The following is a 23,882-nucleotide window of genomic DNA, read 5'->3' on the forward strand; positions in this document are numbered from 1 at the left end:
CACAAAAATATTCAAATATTTGACTGAAAATTATACGAAAAACTAACTCAATTGGAATTTGTGCCCACAGAGCAGCACATCGCAACCATTGAACCAAACCAATAATGCTAGCGGCCATACACCAATACACAGAATCTCTGCCAAAACGTACACACACATACACACCTACATACATATTTGCATGCGCAATGCCTTGTGACGCGTATGTGTCCTATATAAACCAATCAAGAATATTACCGCTAGTATTGCCGCTGGCGCATAATGAACGGTTCCATGACATGACCACCAGACTCCCATGGCCGGGACAGTTATGCGTGCGACCGCTTCAACGTTCAGTCGCTAACCCAAAATTATAAAACAGCCGACAACTAACTATGCGGCGTGATTGCAAAATATTGTCGCGTTTGCTGCTATTGGTGCGCGCCTCCTCTCATCTGTTGCTACATACACACATACATACATACATGCATGCTTAGTTACGCCGGATATGCCTGAGTGGACAATGGACTTTATTGAGCGTCCATTCACTTCTAATATTTGCTTGCAATTGCTTTTTTCCACTCTAATGTTTAATATAATTCCTATACATGTTTATTTTAAAGTTTGCTTTTTACGATTTGCTTTGTTGCTTCTTTTTTTTGCTGCTTGCAATTCAATATAATGAAAATTTTAATGGCAGCAATAATCATAGAAACAGTAATCGCCAACGGAAAAAGCGTGCAAACGAATGAGTGAAATTTATTTTGCTCAGCGTAAAGCGCATTTGATTGCTGCATGAAATTGTCGATTCGCTGCGAGAAGTAAAGCGAAAACAAATTGATCGCTGCTGTTGATGTTAGAGTGTTCCACATTCGATATTTTTTGCAGAGCTATCAATAATGGCTTTATTTTGTATAAATGTATGTTTGTGTATATGTATAAATACATATACATGTGGTCGAGATTTGATTATAAGTAAATGTGTGTATGCATATAAAAAGATAAATATAACTGTGTGTTAAATCACAGTTTGAAATAAATTCTAAGTGATTATCAATTTGGAACAATCGTCCCATGTACAAGAGATTTCCAACGGAGTTTATAACAGACGGAACAGTAAACTCGATCGTAGAAAACTCCGACAATGTAGTACTACAAATCGTGACCATCATATTCGATAGCTTTTCTCTTTAAATAAATGATCTAAGTCTTTAAGAAACCTCCACAGAACTAAAAACTAAAAGTTCAGTATTCAAACAATTTGAGTTGCCTGATTCGGGGCGGGGGATTCAGGCCTACCGAATGCCTGATGATTTTTTGTGATTAACGCTTCGCTGGGAATCAAGGATTGGCCATCCGAAGCAAAATTGCGAGAGTAACTTCGGCTGCCCGCTCCTCAGTCTAATCAGTCGGTGTTTAGATGGCAACGAAGAGAGATGGGTGATGGCTGCGTTGATTTTTTTTCGCATATTTTCAACACAATTGCAATTTTTTCGTATACAAACCGCTGTCAACTCCGGTTCCGTCAGTAAATCAGCTAATTTCTTCAAAATCACTGAGAGCCGGTTAACGGTCTCATGTTGGCCATACCTCAGCATTCTATACTTCGGACTCCCAATGCCTTATTTAGGTGTAAGATTCTATAGCTGAAAGTCGCAACGCATACAAGGCGTGGCATGGTGTCCAGCTTAAAATATTTTTGTTGACTTTAACGAAACGGTAATTATTTCTAGTGGCCCAGTGTAATGAAGCCATCGGTCATTGTCGTCTATCTCATCTAACGGTCGACCCTGTTTCGTTAGGAGCGACTTAAGTTTTAAGCATGAACATGCTTACCTCGTCAGAACCCGTGACTTTGGAGGCTTTTGTCTTCCTGATGCTCCACTGAACTTCATCGCTGGTGAAAGTGAGTGGTAGATTGTGCATGCTTCTGGCTGCACGCCAGCTCGCTCTATCTATCCGAAAATGCAATGGCTCGCGCGACTCTTCGGGTCCGATAACGAAACACAATCATCGGATATGATTGCCACCCTGTCACTGTGTTTCAACGGGTTGGATAGGGATCTTACGGTGAAACAGAGTTTACTCGCACCAAACGTGAATTTTTAGTCCTTCAAATGCTCAACCCATTTTGTGTGCTTATGCTGGTTTACCAGTTTCCGAATTTCTTAATTCAGCAAATTGGAGTAAAAACACAGTCAAGTTTTTCTTCACTTGGTCTTTCTTTTTATATCTGGAGCGGTCGAATTCATTCAAAAATATGACCCAACTAACGGAGTCGCTGAAAATTAATTCGCTTTTGGGAACTCTGTAGTTAGTAACACGAGTAAGTATGGTATTGGGTCTGTTTTTTTTTGCGTATTTCTTTTTTTACTGGCGCCATGAAAATGAGTGAGACATTTCTTTTTCATGATACCTCAATATTTGAGTATTATTACGAGATCTGTAAAGGTGGCGAGCAGCCAATGAAAGTGGGACATCCGGGTCGAGGTTGTTGAACACATTAATTAATGAAAATAAGGTAATCACTTCGACTCCACGGCTTTTTGTGCTTTCTACTCCTCACAGTACCCAATCCAAACCCCTCAATAAACCTAAGATGGAGCTGGGTTGGGCCGAACGTATGATCCTTTCTTCCGTCCACATCCGGCCGAGATATCAAATCGTTCTTCTCGCTATAGCATAACATTCGAGAAGAAGGTGCTTTGGAGTTCTGGGGACTGGTCACAGACACAATGAGTAAGTGGAGCATATGGCCAAGCTGTGCAGATAGCTGAGCAATGACTTGTAAGTGAGGACAATGACACGCCAGTGAGGATTCTCAGTTTTTCCTTGGAGTCCTCACTGGCATTCTCACAGGTTTTCCTTTTTCCCCAAATTACAGAAATATTTAAGAATACGTTTCTATTTGAATGCAAAGCCAAAGAAATCTATTAATTGCTGAGTTTCCCTTTGGCTGAGTACTCGAAGGACTCGTGTTAAAGTGTCATTGAAGCCTAGAAAGAAGTTTGATGAGGAGATGTGGGATTTTAGAGACATCAGCTATAAGATCGGCCGTCGTAGCCGATTGAGTTGGTGCGTGACTACCGCAGTGCGTAGGTTCGAATCTCCGTGCATCAAACAGCCAAATATGTTTTTTTTCTAATAGCGGTCACCCCTCGGCAGGCAATGAAAAAGCTCCTCATAAAATAAACCATTTGTCATTCGGAGTCGGCTTAAAACTGTAACTCCCTCTATTTGTGGAACAACATCGAAAATCACGCCACAAAACGAGAACGAGCTTGGCCAAACACCTACCAAAAGTATAGGGGTCAATTATTATTTATTTAGCTATAAGATCGATCGCTTTTACTATTGTAGCTTTTCCAAATTAAAACAAAATAAATGAATTGGACTGAAGCTCATAACATTTTTTTATTAATTTTTGTTCATCTAACGCCTTGTTTCTGTTTTAATAAAAGAAACGACATTGTGACATCTACATTTTTTATTTGCATCCGATATTTCGTAAACTGATACTGTAGATATCTGTTGGGCGCAAGGCAGACCACCGCCAAGCTTCCACCACTTCCCTGAACCACAGTCCACTTGATGCTTTTAAGGTTTCCATTCTCAGCAGTAATACGACACCACATAGAAGAGTTAATAAAAGTACGTGCAAATGTATACGTAAGTTTGTGTGTTATGGCAAAAGGAAGTAGGTAAATCTTACACGCCACACTGGCCAAAGACTTTTGCATAAACAACAGTGGTAACAATAAATAATAGAAAATACCATATATTAAAAAGCCGTACAATATACATCAAGCAACATCAGCAAAGAGAGAGAGGGAGGGGAGTTTGAAATGTAAACTATTTAGCTGAAGAAGAAAAAATGCCTGTGAAATAAGGAAATACGGTATTGCTGGGAAAATATGCACTCCGGTAGTAAAATGAGTAAGCAAATATGTTCGTTTATGTATTTACATACATACATCCATATATGTGTGTGTACATAAGTAAGTGGAGTCAAAGCATTTTACGTTTTGCTTTAACACCTTTTTTGTGTGGCTTTGCTAACCGATATGCCGGCCCTGTACTAAGGTGGCCTGACAATGGTTTGCATTATGCCGTAATTTGAGTCGAGAAGCGGTGAAGTATTGCGGTAATGGTAACTTTAATTAACTTCAAAGCGCATGTAATGCCATAACAATCAATGCCGCATAGTGCTGCCCAAGGGAAACTCAAAACAATAAACTAATACGATGCATATTTGTTAAGAATTAGTCATTTGAGGTGTGAAAAACACCATTCAGTGCGGAAGAAGTGCTTTTAAATGCGATTGTTGGTAAAAAGTGTTTCGGAAATTCGGCAAAGAGTGAAGAGGTTTCATTCATTATTTTATTTATTTGTCTTTCCTTACTTTCTTTTCCCTTTTATTTACAATTTCACTTTCAGAGAAACATTTAATGACTAATTATTGACCAATATCGAGAAATTCGAGATATATTTGGGGGACTCCTTTCTGTGTTCTTGAAGTTTAAATATTTACTTGCATTACTTAACAAATATATTTGTTAGTATTAAGTGATTAAAAAGTTGTGAATGCTTTCCGTTAAATGTTTTTAATGAGCCATATTTCATGATATTAAAAGAAGATTACCTCGTGTCATATTATTAACATAACCTTTAAAAAAATTTGTTTGACAACTTTTGTTTGGAGAAGTCAGTCACGTTTTACAGCGTTCCAAAATAAAAGGTAAAAAAGCGAAAGTTCGCTACTTTCCTCAGTTCCACTACGGTCGAGGTAAAAAGTCAGAGCGCTATTAATCAAGACAGAACACTAAATAAATGCAACTGCATACGGCGGTGTAACAGGTGACGTAAAATTAATCACGCCATCGGAAGATTTACTTAGTCCTGCCATAAGTTCTGTTACAAGTTAAGCCCGTTATAGATGTGAAATTATAATACTTCTTTTTTTATGTAAATATTAAAAAAATAAGTTTTAAATTTTCATTTGCTTTTACACAAGCCTTCAAACGAATATGGTTTTATAGCCACTGTTGGGCAGGTTTTGCCTTATCGGCTGGAACGGAAGCTTGTTGGAAGGTCAAACGCGCACCAAATGGTGGTCACGCTGAACCATTGGAACAAAATTTTTTGTGGTTTTAGAAGATTTTGAACGTTTTGCTTATTAAAAACTTCTTAAACAATGAAAATTTTCTCATCTGTGAAAAGAATATTTTCAGGGCCGTTGACTGAGTGCTACCGAAGAAGCTGCTTGCATCTGTCGAGTCTAATTTTCTTCAAGCGCGTTGTCAAAAGGTGACCAGTTGGTCGACGGAAGGCTTTCATCTCTAATTAGTCTTAACATGAATCTGGTCGATACATTCATTTCCTTGGACATGATCTTTTGCTTCCTAAGGGATTTCTGCGAATTCTTTTTCGAACGGCAGTTTGAACGAACAGTTCCAAAATTATTATTATTTTTAAGTGAAGTAAAAATTTCCATTACTCAAAATCATTTTTTTATGTAGTAAAAGGTTATTCAAAAACAAAATTGGATGATTGATTTTGCGGCGTCTTGTATTTCTATCTATTTAGTGGGAGGTACTGAAAGTTATACAGTTATTATAATTTTTTTTCAATGTTTTCAAAATTCCCTTTTTTGTTGAAAATTTCATAAAATTGTTTTTGTTTTTTTTTTGTTTTCTTGATACAATTTTTGGAGAATATGAACTATGTTTTAACAAATAAATTAGCAAAAAAAATTTATAAACAATAAATATGCGAAAAATAGGTTACGATTTCTAGTGACACTCACAGTATTGCATCTACTTAGGGATACCAGTACAAATATTCGATAATTTAGTTGCGAACCAAGTAAAAGTTTCAATTATCAAGTAAGAGCAATCCACTAGAAGTTAAGAATGGGAGAAAAATTAAATAACTTTTTCCCAAGAATATACAGGCGTATGAAATTACATTTGTTGGGGTCGACCACTTCAGTTCCTTGCGAAAGACTTCGAAAGCATTAAAAAGCTAATTTTTGTAAATGGCTTACGGAAATTTTTATTTTTTTAACTACTAAACTTCGATATCAATAAGCACAATCTGAGCGATTATTTTTATGTCATCGATACTCGTATGTTCGCTTCGATACTAATAATAAATATTTTGCATCGTCACTAACCTAGAACAGCCCTATATCTCCTAGTGTGTAAGAAATTATTGCACTCTAGTTGCAAAAGTTTGTGATTTGTTTACAGTTCCATTGAGCTACGATTCTTCTTACCTGCCTAATTTGTAACGGCGATGCATGTAAAGTATTGAAGCGGGTAAAGCGTCTGTCAGTAGGAAAAACCTTGAGTAGTGAAATAAATTTGGGATCCAGCGCTAGTCACTATTTCAATTACGAATCACTTCGCTACTCATGCGCCAAACCATGCGAAAAGTGAAAATAGAGTTTTTCTTCGTTATTTGCAGATTACGAGTATTACCGTGATTTTGAGTTTACTAAAATTTCGGATACATGGAGAGATTATGTGATAGTCTTGAATTCTGCAGATTTAAGTTAATGTGCCTTTTTCGAAAATTGTAATATAAAATAATAAATTTACTTTATGTTAAAATACATAAAATGTTGTCGAATCAAAGTCTCCAAAGTGTTACTTTAGTCAGTGTTACACCCAAGAGAAGGAAAAAGAGAAACGCCATGATTCTAAAAGGTCTGTCAAAAGATGTAGGCAGTGAAGAATTCCTAGACCTCACCTTTTTTCTTTTACAATTGTCAAGTAGACAGATGCACAATTTTTACCATGGACGATAAAATTAAACGATAAAAAATTATTGAAATTTAATGAAATGATTGACCATTAAGAACAATCATCATCACCATCATCATTGTTCTTCGAGCTCCGTTGTGGAGCATAGGATTAAAATGAAATTTGCCCACTCTTTTCTGTTTCCTGCTTTTGCTTTTAATTGCTACCACGTCAGGTGTTTGTTCACTGCTTTTATTTCGTGTAACGACATCATGAGCCCCTAAGTCTGCCTCGATTCCTCTGTCCCTGGGGATTTCAGTCTGAGAACAACATATCGCAAAATTCGTGATTTTATTGGTGGAAATAATCGCCCGACTCAATCGGCAGTTCAGAGGTTGGGGGAAAAATTTCATGAAACTGGTTCTGTCGAGGATAGAAAAAGGACGGGCAGACCAAAAACTGGTCGTTCTGTTGAAAATATTGCTGCTGTAGCGCAAAGTGTTGCTGAGCAACCTTCAACATCGACATCTCGACGTTCTCAACAATTAGGCATTCATGAATCGACTGTTTGGCGGATTTTACATGTAGAGGTGCTCAGGGTGGACAATTAAATGATTTAATTTTTCACATTTAATTGTTAAGAGGCGTTGAATAAAAAGCGTGAACCCTGAAAGAATCTAAATTTTTACATGTTTTATTTTAAAACAAAATGTGGGCGCGAATTTTGAAAGTCCCTTTACATTTACTAGCAGCAGTTTAATACTTGTGAGCTTCCCTACTGGACATGTTCATGAATTCTCTTATACGTATATTTTAATGGCCATATTTGTAAGAGTGTGGCGGTTGCCACTCTCCACAGGGGGTCCAACCTGGCGGCCCATTGTGATACCACTAGTTAGGACCCAATTTCCCACTATAATTCCCAATGTGGTGACTCACAGATAAACAATAAAATACTGTGGATGGCTACGGATTCCAAAGCTGCTACACATTCCAAGAAGTAAGTAAGAGTTTAGACAGCGATATCGCCTTCCGGCAAGAGCGGGGTAGTGGCAAAGCCTACATTTCCTTCTTGTTTCTGTATCTGCGACAGAAGTCATTTGAGTGAAACGTTTCCCATGCGTTGCCAATAGGTAGTGCCGTGCGATGATATTAGGCACTACACATACATATACATATGTATGTACCTCTATATATGTATGAACACATGCACTAATATGCATACGCATGTGAAATGCCTCGTGGGAAACAGGAGAAATTCCTGTCTTTTCAAGCATGAAGCGAATTCTGAAAACTATACCGGGAAACTAGTCAATCTAAAGTAAGTAAAAAAAACCTATTTGTTATTCAGATTAAATAGGAGTTTTTTTTCGATTCACATCACATCATATTAGGCTCTTGCTTCTTTTGGGCTTAATGTTTTTCTTGACTAATTTCGCACATCATTTCATGCTAAAAAATAAAATATGCAACTAGAGCTGGGTGCGAGAAATAATATTCGACTACTGATATACATATGTTGTGTGTACTCAAACCCACGCTGTCTGATACGCTGATGCTTGTCCTTATTCTTAATCTTCATATATCTGGTTTTACATACCTTAAGTCTAGGTTTCTCTTCTGAAATCATCACAATATCTTAAGCTATGATCACAACAGTGTGAACAGATGTTTATGCAGGGTATTGAAGATCTGGTGGCCCAACATCATAAGTAACGACGATTTATACGAGAGATGCAAAATTAAGCCGGTAGCTAACATGGTAAAACTGCGAAAGTTGAGTGAATTGGGCATACGCTTCGCAAGGACGCAAATGAAATCTGTCGTTAAGCACTGGATTGGAATCCACAAGGTGTTCACAAGGCGGGCCACACAAAAATATCTTGGAGGAGAGCGGCCCAGAAGGAAGTTGAAACGTCAGGAAAAACTTGGAACGAAATCAAGCTTCTTGCAAAAAAACAGGACCAGATGGAGGTGTTTTACTGAGTAGGAGAAATAGAATCGACGATGATGATGATGATGATTACCACAATCGCAGTTCCACCCATATTTTTGGTGCAAAAAATTGTGCACATCCGGCTCATTGTCTAATAAAAACCATAAAAATCCAAATTTCAAACTTTACACAAAAATTCACAAATATTTCATCGCAATTCCACGGGATTTAAATTGAATTTTTGGTATGCAGTTTTATAGGTTCAAGTTGTTGATTTTAATACAATAGAATGTTTCCTTGAAGTTGTTGTACATTTTTGCTATATACAAAAACAATCGAAAAATCCACAAAAAACAAAAAAAAAATCTAAATGTTAAGGTGCATTACTTTCTGCATGGGCCGAATAATTAGCAATAGTAATTGAAAGAGTCAGAAACCGTCGCTGTAACCGAATGGATTTGTGGGTGACTATAATTCGGTGGGTTCGGATTAGAAGCCGATTATAGACATGAAACATTAAATAACAAAAATCAAAGAAATCAGCCGATGACCCACCCTTTATAAAATGTACTAGCATTCAAAACGCAAAACCATGCATATTTGCACAAAACTAGAGTCAATGACTGGCATCACATATTTATTTACTTGTAGTTTTTTGAAAACAACGGTCGAATTGGCATACCTAGAAACTAACGCGCGACACATGGCTAAGTAAAATAAGGCACGGCAAGGCAAAGCAAGGCTTCGCTTTATTCACGGCTCTCCTACCTTCGTTTGTTGTTGACTAAATGCGGCTGTTGCCTGCCGCTAATTTGTACCCGTTTCAATGACTTTACTGATGAATTCGGATGAGTTGGATTTTGTTCGCACAAATGTTCGGATCTATGTTATGAGTATTTCATTTTGATTTTTTTATTTTTATTTTGCGATTGTTTGATTTCTGTTTTGTGTATTTAAATGTTTCGCACGTTGATGAAATGCAAAATGAGCATTACGAAAAATATTTACGAGGATTTATAGCTGACTGACTGACTGATGGTCTGACTATTGAACGCCGTACTGGTGCCTAGCTGGTTGTTGATGTTGAGAATATTTAAAAGCCTGCCTGCGACTGCCTGTGCGAAACGGCAAACGCCTGTGCATGACAATTGGCAATTGACGTAAATGAGTCGAGTTAGAGACTATTTTTTGTTCATCTTGCATGGAAATAAATTTTTATACATTTGCACTTATTTATGTATGCACTGGTAGATGCTTTGTGATTTTTTAAAATGAAGCCGTTACTTTAAAATTTTTCTTTTATTCTATTCTATTTCTTGAATTCATATTACTTGATATTGATCTTGAAGATTACTTAGAAATTAATTGTGCCTAAACTATCGCTCCGGCATTAAATAAATGTTGTTGCTGCTACCACAGAAAAATCAAAAAATGTTTAATATTATATATAAAATACATTGTTGTTGTTGTTGATGTGGCTGAGTATTTCTATTGAAATAATCCTAATTAGTGACTAGCGCCGTTTTACTACTACTGTTCTCTGCGATGTCTTGTTGTTTTTTTTTGTTTTTTGGTATTATTGTTCTGTCAGATTCATTTCGCGAGAGCCAAGTATAGCAGCAAACTGTTTATCTCTACGCTTGAGATTTCACTAATTTGCTGTAAGAAAGGCTTACCGAAAGAGCAAAGCTCTAGCCAGACCTGGATATCCGCATAAATAGTGGAAATACTTTCTTTCCCCCTTCCGCCTGACAACTTCCGCACATGTGATTGAAAGGAAGATTAATCATTAAGTAAATTTTGTGTTTTAAGGACAGACAATAAACATACATTTTATTTTAAAAAATTTACTCATGCAAATAAATTGGGTGGTCTTTTTGAAGGTTTGTCTTTCAATAATTTTAATATATATTACATAATTAAAATTGCATTTTAACCCGAAGTTAGTAGTCCAAAACAGTCAGGCATATGCCACCGAGACGAAGTCCTAGTATTCTAACTGTATACTGCTCTTAAATACAATACAAACAAATTTATTCCCATAATACAGGCAATGATAGGCAATTCTCTACTTTTTTGAGAAACAATAACAAATATTAACAATGCAAATACGGTATGCAGATATGTAGCTTCGTTAGATTACCAGATGATTGTGATTGCGCAATAGTGGTAATGTCATGCGGTTTTTATTATTATTATTTTTTACTTTTTTGTTGCCATTGATTCTCATTCATTTTTGTTTTGTTGCATGGCCAACAAGTGCGAAACAAACTTCTTCAAATTTCGCAAGTCATAAATAATTCTCAAACACTCTCTTATTGAGAGTTAATCTTTTCGCAATTAGATAAATTACTGGATACTTGTTTTTATGGAAATTAATATATTTTTTTGTAAAATACTATCAGCCTCCATGCAGCTTAATCTTGAGCATCAACTTTGGTATTCCACTTATGCAGTTCTAATTGATTTGAGGTTCAATTCAGTTTATAAAAATGTTTTTAATCTACTTTTTGAAATAATTTAGTTTTCAACGTATCCAATCCAAGGTGTGTTCATCATTTATTCTTAAATAAATTTTTTTTTTTTTAAATACAACTTTTTTTTGCACAAAATAAAATTTTTTCCCCACAAAATAATTTTGTTTTTTTCACAAAATACAAATAGTTTTTACTTTTTTATTGTCTTAATTCAAAAACTTCTTGGTAATTTTAAACTTATTTTTTCTTTCTCTTTAAATTTTTATGAGCAAATGTTCGAAATATTTTTACTTTAGCTAAACAAAGAATTTGTATTCTATTGAGTTCATTGTTGGTAAAATGCATTTATTTGCCAATTATTTCGGGTGTTAAATTAAGAACATCCGCGGAAAAAATGGCGATTTACAAATATAATTTTTCTACCAACGCCTTTTTTTACTGCTAAAACTTTGTTTGTAATATCAAACTATATTTTGGTTTTCTTAATTAATGAGTATCTTTAGGCGCTTAACAAGTTAACGAGAATGTTTACAATTGTCTGAAAACCACGAACGTGTCGGCAGATATATTTTGTGTATTATATGAAAAATTATTATAAGAATATGACGGTTCTTTTTTCGTGGGTAAATACGTTTTATTTAATTTTTCACTGCTTTTGTGTGACTTGAATAGCAATTCGTGAGAAGTTTGTGTAATTATTTTTCAGATTTATCTCCACGCAATGCATTTTGAACAAATTACGGGGCAGATAAAACGTAAATTAAAAGGCAGAAATAAAAAACGAAAGAAAACAAAAAAACAATAACAAAACAACAACAGCTTGCCGCAACTGGCAGATGTGCCATAAAAATACTTCTTTGCACCGTTTGGTTGATTATGTTTTTATCTGCTAAGAATTTTTGTTATTTTGCACGCACAGTCAATTTTTTTCGTTTCCACTAAAATTTGTATAGTAATCGCTTTTTATGTGAAGTTATGTTGTTTAACAAATAGAAGTCAAGCCATTTTTGCTTTTTATTTTTCTGCAGCTGCGATAAAGTACTAAAGTTGACAGGCAGCCACTACCAGAAAAACATACAAATAAAATTGAAGTAAAAAGACACATACAAAAAAAAAACAACCAACAATTAATATGAAAAATAAAATAAATCACAACCTAACACACACCAGCACTGCTGAACACGTACTAAATAAATATTATCTGTATATATGTACTGCGTTCCGCTTGACGTAGCACTACACCGCAATTCGAACTCTTAACGATGTTGGCAAATTCAAGCCAAATATGCGAGCGGGCGAGCAATCGAAACAACTCAGCTAGTAAGCGAACAAAACCACGCAACTGAACTGCCGACAATAACTGACTGACTTCAAAAGTAAACTCGCCACGCATAAGCCAGTAAGCGGAGTAAATCTTGCGCTCAAAACCCCCCACAAAAACAAAGTGAATTGAAAAAGTAAAAAAAACGAAAGCAAAAACAAAGCCTCTGGAACAAAGACAGCAAAGTAAAACAAACACAACGTTAGCTGAGAGTGAATGAGTATTTGTTGTAGGAAATGAAAAAACATTTAAAAAATTTATAAACAGTCACAAATACTTTTGCAAATTATCAGCTGCTCTCAACTGATTGCGCTTCAGAGTGATCATAGAAATCAAAATGTGCGACAGTATGAGAGAGTAATGCAAGAGTAAGCGTTCTCACAATAAATAGCTACTCAACTTCATTATCACGCTGAGATTATAAACATAATTGCAGTAACTTTTAAGTGGGTGGGTTCAATAAGACTCTGAAAATGGGAATAAGATATGGATGAAATAAGATAACCTATTTAGAAAAGTAAAATTTAATTTCCATAATAGTCCATAAGCTCGCAGAGCTTAATTCAACGTTTTTCAGATTTTGAAATGTTCTTCAAAGACGAGCGTTTCTCAATAACCTATTCCTTCGACACAAATTTAGGGAAAAATCAATGTTTTGACATTTCGAAACTAGAAATAGTCGTAGTGGGATAAAACCAGTGGATATGCTAGATGGCGGAACCCAATTCATGCAATTTTGCTATTGCGATTCCACTTAAATAATACTTCACTTTTTTGTTAGGTTTGTGTGATTTTTTTCTATTTTTACGAAAACTAATTCTTGCAAAATGTTGGATGTGAAGTGGCAGACTCTTATTGATTCACCCACAAAAATAAAGGAAGGAATTTTGAAATATAAACTAAAAAAAAAATCATAAAAATAATATCTTCATTTTGTCCTCAAAATGGAGGGAGGAATTGGCTTTTAAGGGAAATATTTTTTATAAGAAGCGCTCATAACAGATGCGGTTTTCTATTGCCTGCTTCCACATTTTTGATATTTTATGCTCGCCGCAGGTTTTCCATCTAAAAGTAATTCACAAAGTATAGATTGCCGAAGGTGGCGCACAAGACGAAGATTTTTCGGAGTTTGAATATATGTATATTTATATATCACTGCATATACTTGTAAGATTCCGTCAGGTTTTTGCGAACAGTGGGCGTCAAGCACCCTAATTTGCCCCCGATTACCCTAAATGTCGGTAGCACCATTTGTTTGTTTTTGCTCCAGGTACTATCGACTAGCGACTTAAGGACCTTGCTGAGGTTTTGGACCTTAGTGGCGATCGCGGGAGGAGAACAAACATCCTCCTCCAACAGACATCCCCAGTAACTTGGAGTTATTGAACGTCAGTATTTATTTTAGTGATTAGTTACGTTCGCTTGACTTATAAGGCTCTGTGTCAAAACCCCATGTCACGGCAATGAACTGTATTACAATTTTTTTCGACGCAATACCACTGATCGAAAGTAAAAAAATAAAAATAGGCAAATCATAATCTAAATGTTTTTGTTATCAAAAATAGTTGGTGGTTTTGTGTATACAAATTTCCCCGGCGGTGCATTATGTGCCACGAGAATGCAGCTAACGATTAATCTCTTTTATTTGGCTTTATAGTGTGATAGTCAGAGCGTATTTCTATTCAAAATATGTTTATTCAGTTTTCTCACACACTCTCTCTGATTCGAGTCTCGATCGTGTTTACTCATGTAAGTACGTCACGTTGCTCATCTTATCTTTTTTCTTATTTTATATCATTTTATTATTTATTAAGCACATGGAAGTTCAACTGATAATTGAGAGGAATTTATATGTATATGCATGTGTGAAAGTGGGAGTGCACACTCTTAAACAATTTTCTTAGAAAGTGTTGTATAGAGTTTTGCCGGCTGGTAGTGTGTTTTTGATTGCTTGTAGCTGGTGAGATATGACGGAATGGTCGAACGATAATTGAGAAATGTGAGTGTGAGTGCGCATGTGTGTGCACATTTCTAAGGTGACCAGATTTTCAATTTATCATAGGGAAATTATATGATATTTATTACAGATGCTTTTGGTGTTGAATTGACAAAATAAATGTATTTTTTTTAAATTTTAGTTTTATAGTAAAATAAGTCAAAGAGTTTTTAGTATTTTATTTTATTTTATTTCGAAATAAAAAGAACGATACTTTTACTAATAGGTCTATGGATAAGTTCGTGCGGTTTTACAACAGATGGCGTAACTTGATTATTATTCCATCGATCCACATTTCCAAACATTCATTGGAGAGCTACTGTCGTAAGGCACAAACGTCAGTATAAGTTTTTTATTTGAAGCGTAAACAACAATATTTTTACCACACTTGAAAATGTCGAGTTTCGTGCCAAATAATGTGTTTTTGCGGGGAATTCTTTAATATGAAGAAAAAAGCAGCCGAAAGTCATCGTATCTTGGTGGAAGTTTATGGTGAGCATGCTCTAGCTGAGCGAACGTGCCAGAAGTGGTTTGCACGCTTTAAAAGTGGTGATTTTGGCCGCGCCGCCAAAGTTCATGGATACCGAATTGGAGGAATTGCTCGATCAAGATCCGGCTCAAACGCAAGAAGAGGTTGCAAAAACTTTGGGAGTTGATCAATCAACCATTTCCAAACGTTTAAAAGCCATGGGAATGATCCGAAATTCAAATTTCGAAAAAAAACCGCACGAACTTATTCATAGTCCATTAAGTTAAGAGGCACAAATAAAGGCAATGGAGGTCCATTGCTGTTTAGAAAATGTATTGGAAAATATGAAAGTATAAAAAGGTTGATTATCACCACATTCAAAATGAAATTAATAAAAAAATTGTATTTAAGCCAAATTGCGCCAAGTTCAATATCACAATAAACGATTATTTAGCAAATTAGCCGAGTGGGTGTTTGTGGCCTCTATGTCACTGTGAAACAGGAGATGATGAAAAATAATATTTGCTAGCGAACTTTTGCGCTCGTTTTGTCACGAAAAAAGTTTTAATTCAAACTTTTCAAAATCCATTTGCCGATCAAATAATCCATTAGAAAAAAATAGAGACTAATCACAATAATGCATTGTTAGAAACTTAGATAAAGTCTGATTTCGGAGTATGTACAAAGTTTTGCTGTTAAATAAAGAAATAAAATGAAGAATTTATTTTTTCAGACCAGGCAAAATTTCAAAAGAAGGAAAAAGTGGCAAATAAATTAATTCAAAATGCAATAAAGATAAAATCAACAACAATGTGTGTGAGTTGACAATCGCATGCGGAAAAGTATTGGAAATAGAAACAAAAAGAAAATTTTATACGGGCTCTGGATACATACCCCGATAGCTTGGGTGACAAGCTGACAAACTAATAGCAAAGCAACGTAGTAAAATTCAATACGATTGGCAACAACGAGATAGAAATAGAAGGGTCTCAATTAAAAGAAATCGAGCTACGCCCAGCTCAGTAAAAAAAATGGAATTGTTGTGTGGAATATAAAATTACAATACAATAGCGCAAGATAACAACAACAACAACAGCAAAGTGTTCCAACATCTTGCAAATGAATCTAGGAACTTTCGAAAATACTGCTGAAGTAAAACGTATGGTTTGGCCATTAAAAAACGCTCTAAATAGATAGATATTTCCTTGAGGTGGGATGGTATTCATGAAATAAAGTAATCTTAGAGGGTTTATAGCTTGAAATTAAGGACTTGTTAAAATACGGCACACTTAATACACAAAAATATAAAAAATGTTGCGCAGCAATCCGTTCGTAACTCTCCATTGTGTTGCCAACTAAAAACAATTAGTTCGAAGTTCTTAATCAGCTGACAGAAATAAACAAACAAATATTATTGCAATTGAAGAGTGAAATTTAAAGCCAGCGTTTATTAGCAATTTGTAAGAAAATTTTTTTTAAATTGATTAAATAATGGATTCCGTAGAATGCCAGCTACATAACCAGCGTATCTCAAGATAAATAAAGAAAATACGAAATACATGACAAGACTCTTTCATGATAGTCACATCAGAATCGGAAGCTATATTTTTGAGCTCTCATGCAAGTGTTTAATATACTTAGGCGCAGTACGAGTACTCAGCACACTCAGGCAGGCATCAGCATATTTGGCCATTTCAAACTTATGAAGTCTTCATTGATATCAAAGGAACGAAAGCTCCAGATATACAAAACTATAATAATACCGGTTCTCATCTACGGCTGTGTGGTACATGGGTACTTAAAGTTAATGACGTGTATTTACTGACGCGATTTGAAAGAAAAATTCTCAGAAAAATATTCGGCCCCATACGATTAGAAGATGGTACATACCGTGTACAGTATATCCACGAGCTCAGTGTTTTAATCGCGGGACGAATTGAAACGCAGTTTATAAAGTTGCAAAGATTACGGTGGTATGGACACGTCCTAAGAATGAGCAGTGAAAGAGCGACCAAAAAAGTGGATGAATCAAATCCTGAAGGAGCAAGAAGGAGAGGGCAGCCACGGGGACGATGGTTGCAAGATGTAGAAGACGATATACGAAAGATGAGAACCTCACAACATAGAGCGAAAGCGGGCTGTCGAGAAGAATGGAAACGTATTGGAGAGGAGACAATGGTGCACCCCGGACTATAATGCTAATATGATAAAGATGATTCTGTAGACATGATTAAATGGTAAAATGTTAGTTGTGATTTGTGAAAATGTTTTGCTTCAACAAAAACGCATTGAAAAGCCCTTTAAGTGTGATGAACGAAACGATTGGGCCAAGCATAAAATATTCGTCAGTGACTCTTCTAGACTGATTGGTGTTAGTTTTGCGTTTATTCCCTGAAGGAAGTTATCAACATGGTGCTGGAAAATACTATGCTATGGGGTTGACGCTGTTCTCGTTCTCAAAAACACTAAAAAGATATTAAGTATTTTGAATCGCCGATAAAGTCTTGATAAAGTGCCAAAATATGTTATTAAAAAAAAACAGTCCTTATTGTTATAACGTGGATTTTTATATTATAACCGAAAGGGCTGTTCCAGCTTAAATGCAATGGCCCCAAAAAACCTACATATCCTCTTTATTAAATGCGACGAATTTTAGCAATATTTCGTGCTGATGGTGCCTAGCTTTTTCTTCCGTACTTTGTATGGAAGAAAAGGCGTGACACCACAGTGAAAACAATTTCAAAAATCAACGGCAGTTTGTAGTCACTTTAAACTTGCACTAAAATTCAATGGACTATAAAACTCCATAGTCTATTTCTAAAAAATTCTAGTTAAAAAGTTAAAAGTTTCGATGAAGTTTTTTTTTTTTTGCATAAAGTTTGAAACTTTGTATTATGCGGTTGTGTTAAAATATTAGTGGTGTGTTTTATAAAAGAAGTGAAACTTTTTGTAATAATTTAATAAAAAGAAATTGTGGTGTGTTTATAATTTTGCAACAGGGTGTAATTGAGAAGAAAGCAGTCAATAAAAAAGGTTTCCGGGTGCGTCATAATTAAAAAAAAAGTTAATTTTCATTAATTTTTTATCGTACAATTATAAAATTTTTACATACTTTTTCAACTGTATTTCACGAAACAATCAAAATTTTGATACTGGTACATTGGGCGGTGGCACATCTTCTCAAATTCTGATTCATATGTACATTTTTCGTTCTTTCAAATTACTTATCCCACTTTTTGGAAAATTTTTGCATATTATATGGAAGATGGCGGGGTTATTTATCATTCTCAGTATTAACATACCTTTGGCCCAGATTGAAAGGCGGGTCAATCTTTGCTAGATATCTCAATTTCTATTTCAGTTATAGTCGAGTGCATGTGTAGATGGAGGAACATTTGGTATATATGGTATGTATCTATATCTCAGAGTACTGCTGAACAGAGTCAAATCCTAGTGCATTAGTGCGCGTGGAAAATTTTTCTATTCACTGGGTATCGAGTTAGGGAAACAACTATTTTCATTTTATATATCAACATATGTTGTTTTTGGTTAATTTCCTGTGACAACCCCACTTTATTGCATAACAAACGAATGAATAATTCCAATTAAGAAATTTGCTAAAGGTAATGAATATTCCAAATACATAAAAGGTTAGCAACAAATTTAGACTCACAAACCGTGCCGTGTTTAGCAACCAAAGTGCTACGCTAAATGAATCAGAAATTACTGTACATCCAAATAGAAAATGTCGCAAAATCGTAAATGGCGCGCAGACAGTGAAATTTGAAATTTTGCTTTTGTTTAAAAGTTTCGTAGAAATGAAAAGTGTCTTGAATTTATGATTAAATTTATATAGGAAAAGAAAATAGAGAATGCATACATATACAGTGACGAAAAAAATGAAGCAAGACACAAAAAAAAAAAAATAGATAAATGAATAAAAACAAAAAACTTAAAAAATCAATAATGATCCTGTGAGACTAAGTCCTTACAGGTCCTTGAGTATATTAAGAAACTAAATCTGTTCGGAACGCGCAATCGCATCCGGATAATTTGAGTTCCAAGATAAAGGGATATAACTGGGAATGAAGCAGCGGGCGCATTGGCAAGAGAGGTTTCGTTATTAATAGAACCCGAGCCCTTCTTTGCTATGGGACAACAGATCATCAAGGAGAAGCTTAGGAGTGAAGAGCTAAGGGGACTTTTTTTTATATATCCTTGTTCACTCCGCTGGGGAGCATAGGGCCTCGACAAGTCTCTTCCACCGAATACCATTCTGAGCTGTTGTCTTTGCGCAGTCCCATGTGATGTCGGCATTTGCTAGCTCGCACAACATCGACCTTCTCCTAGCGATCTTAGGCAGACACCGACCTCTGCTCCCTTGCGGGTTCCAGTCCAGTGCCATTCTCGTGATGCTATCTGGTGGTTTTTTAAGCGTGTGACCTATCCACTGCCACTTTCTGCTCTTGACTTCTCATTCGTTGATCTCCACAACGCTTGTTCAGCCTGCAGCCTACATTCACAAATTCTACCGGGCACCCGTCAATTATTATCTATCTTGGCTTTTTGTGGTTGACTCTTAAAGACTTCATCTTGGCGATGCTGTCCTCCAGCCCAACAGTGCATGTCAGCGTGACTAGTCTGTTCGCCTTCGCTTGCATGTCAGTGAGTTTTTGAGAGAGAGGAGACAGATGTCATCGGCGAAGTCTAGGTCCTCGAGATGTCTGATGAAACCCCATACGATGCCTGTTTTGGTCAGGGGCGAAAAGAAGGGATGATAGGGGACAGCCTTACGCCTGCGTTGGTGGTTGAATGGGTCGCTGATGTTGCCACTGTGTAACACTGCCAGTTCAGAGTTTTCGTAAAGGGCTCTGATGACGCGGATTATCTTTGCGGGAACTCTCTTTCTACTCAAAGCCAGCCATACTGAGTCTCGGCTGATTGTGTCGAACACCTTCTTAAAGTCAACGAACAGCATGCAAAGCGGGGAACGCCACTCAACTGATTGTTCTACTGGTAGCGACAGATTAATCACCTACCCTGGCAGTAATCTATCTGATTAACGTAACCAACACAAGACAATGCCTCGGATATACGATCTCACCTATGCACACGGGAGGTTAGCTCGGACCAAACTATGGGGCTGCGCCAGGCGAAATCCAAAGGTTTAGAAAACTTATTACCTTGCTCAAGAATAAACTGAAAATGCTCACGGGCATTCTCACAGGCTATTGCAGACTGCGCAGTCGTCTGTTCATGATTGGGATATGGGCTACTGATTCTTGTCATTTCTGCGACCAATCCCAGGAAACCCCAATGCACCTTCAATGCAGCGATATAGCGCGGAGAAAGTTAAGAAATGTCGACCAATTGCTGCTAGAAGAAAGGCACATAGGCTCAATCCCACCCAGCTCTACCGTGAATTTAATAAGGGCACTGTGTCTGGATGAGGTACTGTGATGTGTAGAGTGCATAAAAGACCATGAGGTCGCATTGCCAACCCCTTAAAATTATTTCTATGTCTATGGCGCCACCGAGCTTTTTGGACCGAATTGAAGACTGCCATTCTAAAGAGCCGTAAGCGTTCACATCTAAAGCAGCTATGGCAGAGATGGTGGCCAACCGACACTTGATCGTGGCACTTGTCCACCACAGTAATGCTCTTCGACAAATGACACAAGACAATTATATGAAAGTATAGATGAAACTATTGGACGCCATGATCGCAAAAATGAATGCTAAACCAGATTCTCCCATGTCATCGTTTGACGGCGCTGGCTGGTTCAGCGGCGTTAAATTCATTAAATCCATGGCTGAGCCGACCGTGAAGTGGTTAAGGGAGATTGTCAAAATGCGCCAAAGCCTATGGGATGGCGCATCGCTAGAAGTAGTCGACCGCAGCACCGTTCTGGGCCAAAGTGGAGGTTCTTATCGCTCGAGTGGTAATGCAGCGACAAAAAAAGGGACTCAAATCTGGTATCGCTGTGGACCAAAGTAGTCTCTGCGTGACTTTGGCCAGCCAGTATAACCTAACTTAACCTAACCTAAGATCGAATCAATTTGTTTTATTTCGTTCATTTTCATTCATTCAATCTAACTCATTTCAAATTTAGGCTATATTTTGCGGAATTGAATGGCAGAACAGGCCTGAATTTCTTCGGAAATGCATTTACCTAATAACAGACAGCCGCCAGGTGTTGCACTGCTAATCTAGAAAATTTTGTAGATTAAATAAAAGAATTTCAAAATTAAATTAAAAAAAAAAAAAAAATGAATTTTGAAGACATCAAATAATTGCGAAAATGAAGAACAGCTGTTGTATATTCCAGAATTTTTGCATATTGTTTATTTTATTTCATTTAATGCTAAAGTGAATATTTATTTAACACTTTTCCAAATTCGGCGAATCTCTTAAATTTCTATTAAAATTAACAATTTCCTAAAACTAACATACACTTACAAACACGAACACACTTAAAAAGGTATATTTAGACATCAGCATGTTGTTGTTGTTGTAAAACTTATTTTATTTGGGTGGTGAATTTGATGGAAGGAAATCCAATGGCACGCAATGCGCTCAGGCCGAAGTATGAATGGTGCGAGGTATAAATTAATTTTATGTAACATTACACAGTTATTTGAAAAATTTCTTACTTCATTGAAATTAATGCACGAGCATTTGACTTTTCAAATTACACAAAAAAAATATAGAAATAAAAATTAATACATGCGCATCAGGAAAATGGATGCATCGCCCATAAATTAACAAATACGGAAAGTGAGCATATACGTCATTGAGGCGCATATTGTTGTTGTTCTAGCTGTTGCTGGGTGCCGCACGCAGTCAACCCATTTTAGTTGGTAAGAGTCATAAAAATAACTTAAACCTTAAAACTACAACAACACTACGGACACACTGCTCGGCTTGCTTATTGGGGCAGAGCGGGGGTGAATTGTTGAGGGAAAGTAGGAGTTAGTTAGATGTGACTCACGCATGTAACATTCGCTGACATCTTCGCCTTCGAGATCAGCGTCGCCTCTGCTATACCCCTCGTCGCTTCCGCGAACTTCGAGCCTTTTAGGTTTTTGCTGTTGCTTTTGCTGCGCTGATACTCCGGCTGCGGTTGCGTAAAATCCTGTTGCTGAAATGTGTCGGGATCGCTAATGGAACGACGTAGCTTCGTCACTGATGCACGCTTGGCATGGAAGGAGCCGCGTAGAAAGCGCGCAAACTCATAGGCGGGATTGCAGCGGTTGCTTTTGCAAAGTTGTGGTGGTGTCACCTTGAAGGTGGGTACTAACGGCGGATGCAACTCAAACGAGGAGTCTGGCGAATAGTTGCGGCTGCTGCTGGATTGTGTGATATTCGAGCCAGCCGAAGAGATGCCATCATCATGCTCATCCTCAGCCTCAGCTTCCACAACAAAATCAGCGCCATCGTCGTCGTCGTCATGCTTACCAACAAAGCAGTACGTTTCTTCGTTGTTATCTTCCACATCGGAATGCGGCAGCGGTTGACAGCCGAGTGACGTTGCGCGCATCGGCAGCGGTGATGTCGTTGAACTGCGTGAAGCAGCTGTGGTTGCATCCTCTTCCACCTTATTTGGCTTGCACTTCTTTTTGCCCGAGAAAAATTGCAACACTTTGGCAGCCGAACGATAGCTGGAGCGTTCGGATTGTGAGCGTTGAAAGCGACTGCAGCTGCTTGTTTGTGCAACCTTCGTTACATTTACAGACAGTTCATCCGCTTGCGTTTGTCCTTCGGCATAGCCGTGATCGGAGTGTGTGGATTGGCTATCGGGCGTGCTGGCTCTGCATGACAGTTGTGGTGCGCGCGGCGAATTGCTGCGACTGCTCTGTGCACTTGTATTGCCACTGTAGAAGACATTCTGGTAGAATTCTTTCGCTTTGCGACATAAATACGGTGAACCTTTGGGTGTTTGATTGCGCGCGCTGCTGCTGCTGTTGCGGCGACAAGGGCGCTCTGATTGCTGTTGGTTCTTCAGTTGGCGCGCTTCAAAGTCGCTCACGAAACGCACAAGACACTCACGATCGAGCTCAGTGACACAGCGATGGCGCAGCAGCCGCTGTGGTGTGTCGGGGATGCGCTTGATTTCGAAGCTGGCGTCGAAGGCTCCAGAGTCGTTGATGTGGCTAAGTGATTCGACAAAGCGCTCCACCATTTTGGCGATGCTGCGCGGTTTTGTTGATTGGGAGCCGTTGACTTTTTGAAAGGGAGTTTGGTTTTGTTTGTTGATTTTTTTGGTTTCTAAGCAGATATCCCGCTTTTGCTGAGTTAGGCGACTTTTTGCTAAATATTGTTGATTTGTTAGTGTATTTTGTTTTTTTAATATTTGATTCTGTTCATTTGTGTCTTGATTTTGTGCATTGGTTTGGATGTTTTGTTGTTTTCTTTCGCGCACTTTGGTGTTTTTGTATTCAGTTTGGAGTTCTTTGGGGTGTTGTTTTTCAACTGTTTTTAAATTCCTTGACGATTTACCGAATTCAAACGTGACTTTTTCATCTATTGATTTGTACATATTTTCAGTGTTTTTCGACTGTTATGAAAAACGAAATATTTTTTTTTTAATAAATTTATAAATTATTTTTTTGAGTTTTCTATCCTTCTATGTTAATTTAGTATACAAATTTTGAACTTGCAAATAAATACGCTTTGGGTTTTTAAGTTTTCTTTGTTTTAGATTTTTAAAATATTATTTTTTGCCGTTTATCAGTTTTTCGCTCTGCAAAGTTTTGCGATGTTGCTCACGCACTGCTTGCCAGCGTTGAACTGAATTTTTCGCCGTTGCACAGCAGTTTTAAATAAATTCCACTACCAGCCCTGCTCACCTATATACGCCCGCAAGCCAACGCTCCAACAATCGATCGATCGATTGATGAGATCGTTCGTTTAACATTGGCATTGCACATTTCTCTGAAGCCGGTGGGGGAAAAATA

At 37.1% G+C, this 23,882-nt stretch overlaps 1 protein-coding gene across 9 annotated transcripts in view; it reads right to left on the minus strand.

The window, feature by feature from the left end:
* The window catches only part of LOC129245461 (regulator of G-protein signaling loco), an 89,153-nt gene that overhangs the window by 19,338 nt on the left and 45,933 nt on the right, over positions 1-23,882 (minus strand). Inside the window, exon 2 of one of the 9 annotated variants that reach the window (XM_054883649.1) lies at positions 21,917-23,482. The exons of 4 other annotated variants lie outside the window; for them this stretch is intronic. In XM_054883649.1, the coding sequence (XP_054739624.1) occupies positions 21,917-23,464 (1,548 nt within the window). In that variant the 5' untranslated portion in view covers positions 23,465-23,482. Of the gene's footprint in view, positions 1-9,429; positions 9,504-12,294; positions 12,486-21,916; positions 23,483-23,882 lie in introns of those variants that run through there. 4 more of the 9 variants (XM_054883688.1, XM_054883696.1, XM_054883682.1 and 1 more) reach the window with 4 other exon arrangements.

Source organism: Anastrepha obliqua, chromosome 1 (genome assembly GCF_027943255.1).
Source record: "Anastrepha obliqua isolate idAnaObli1 chromosome 1, idAnaObli1_1.0, whole genome shotgun sequence".
NCBI lineage: Eukaryota > Metazoa > Arthropoda > Insecta > Diptera > Tephritidae > Anastrepha > Anastrepha obliqua.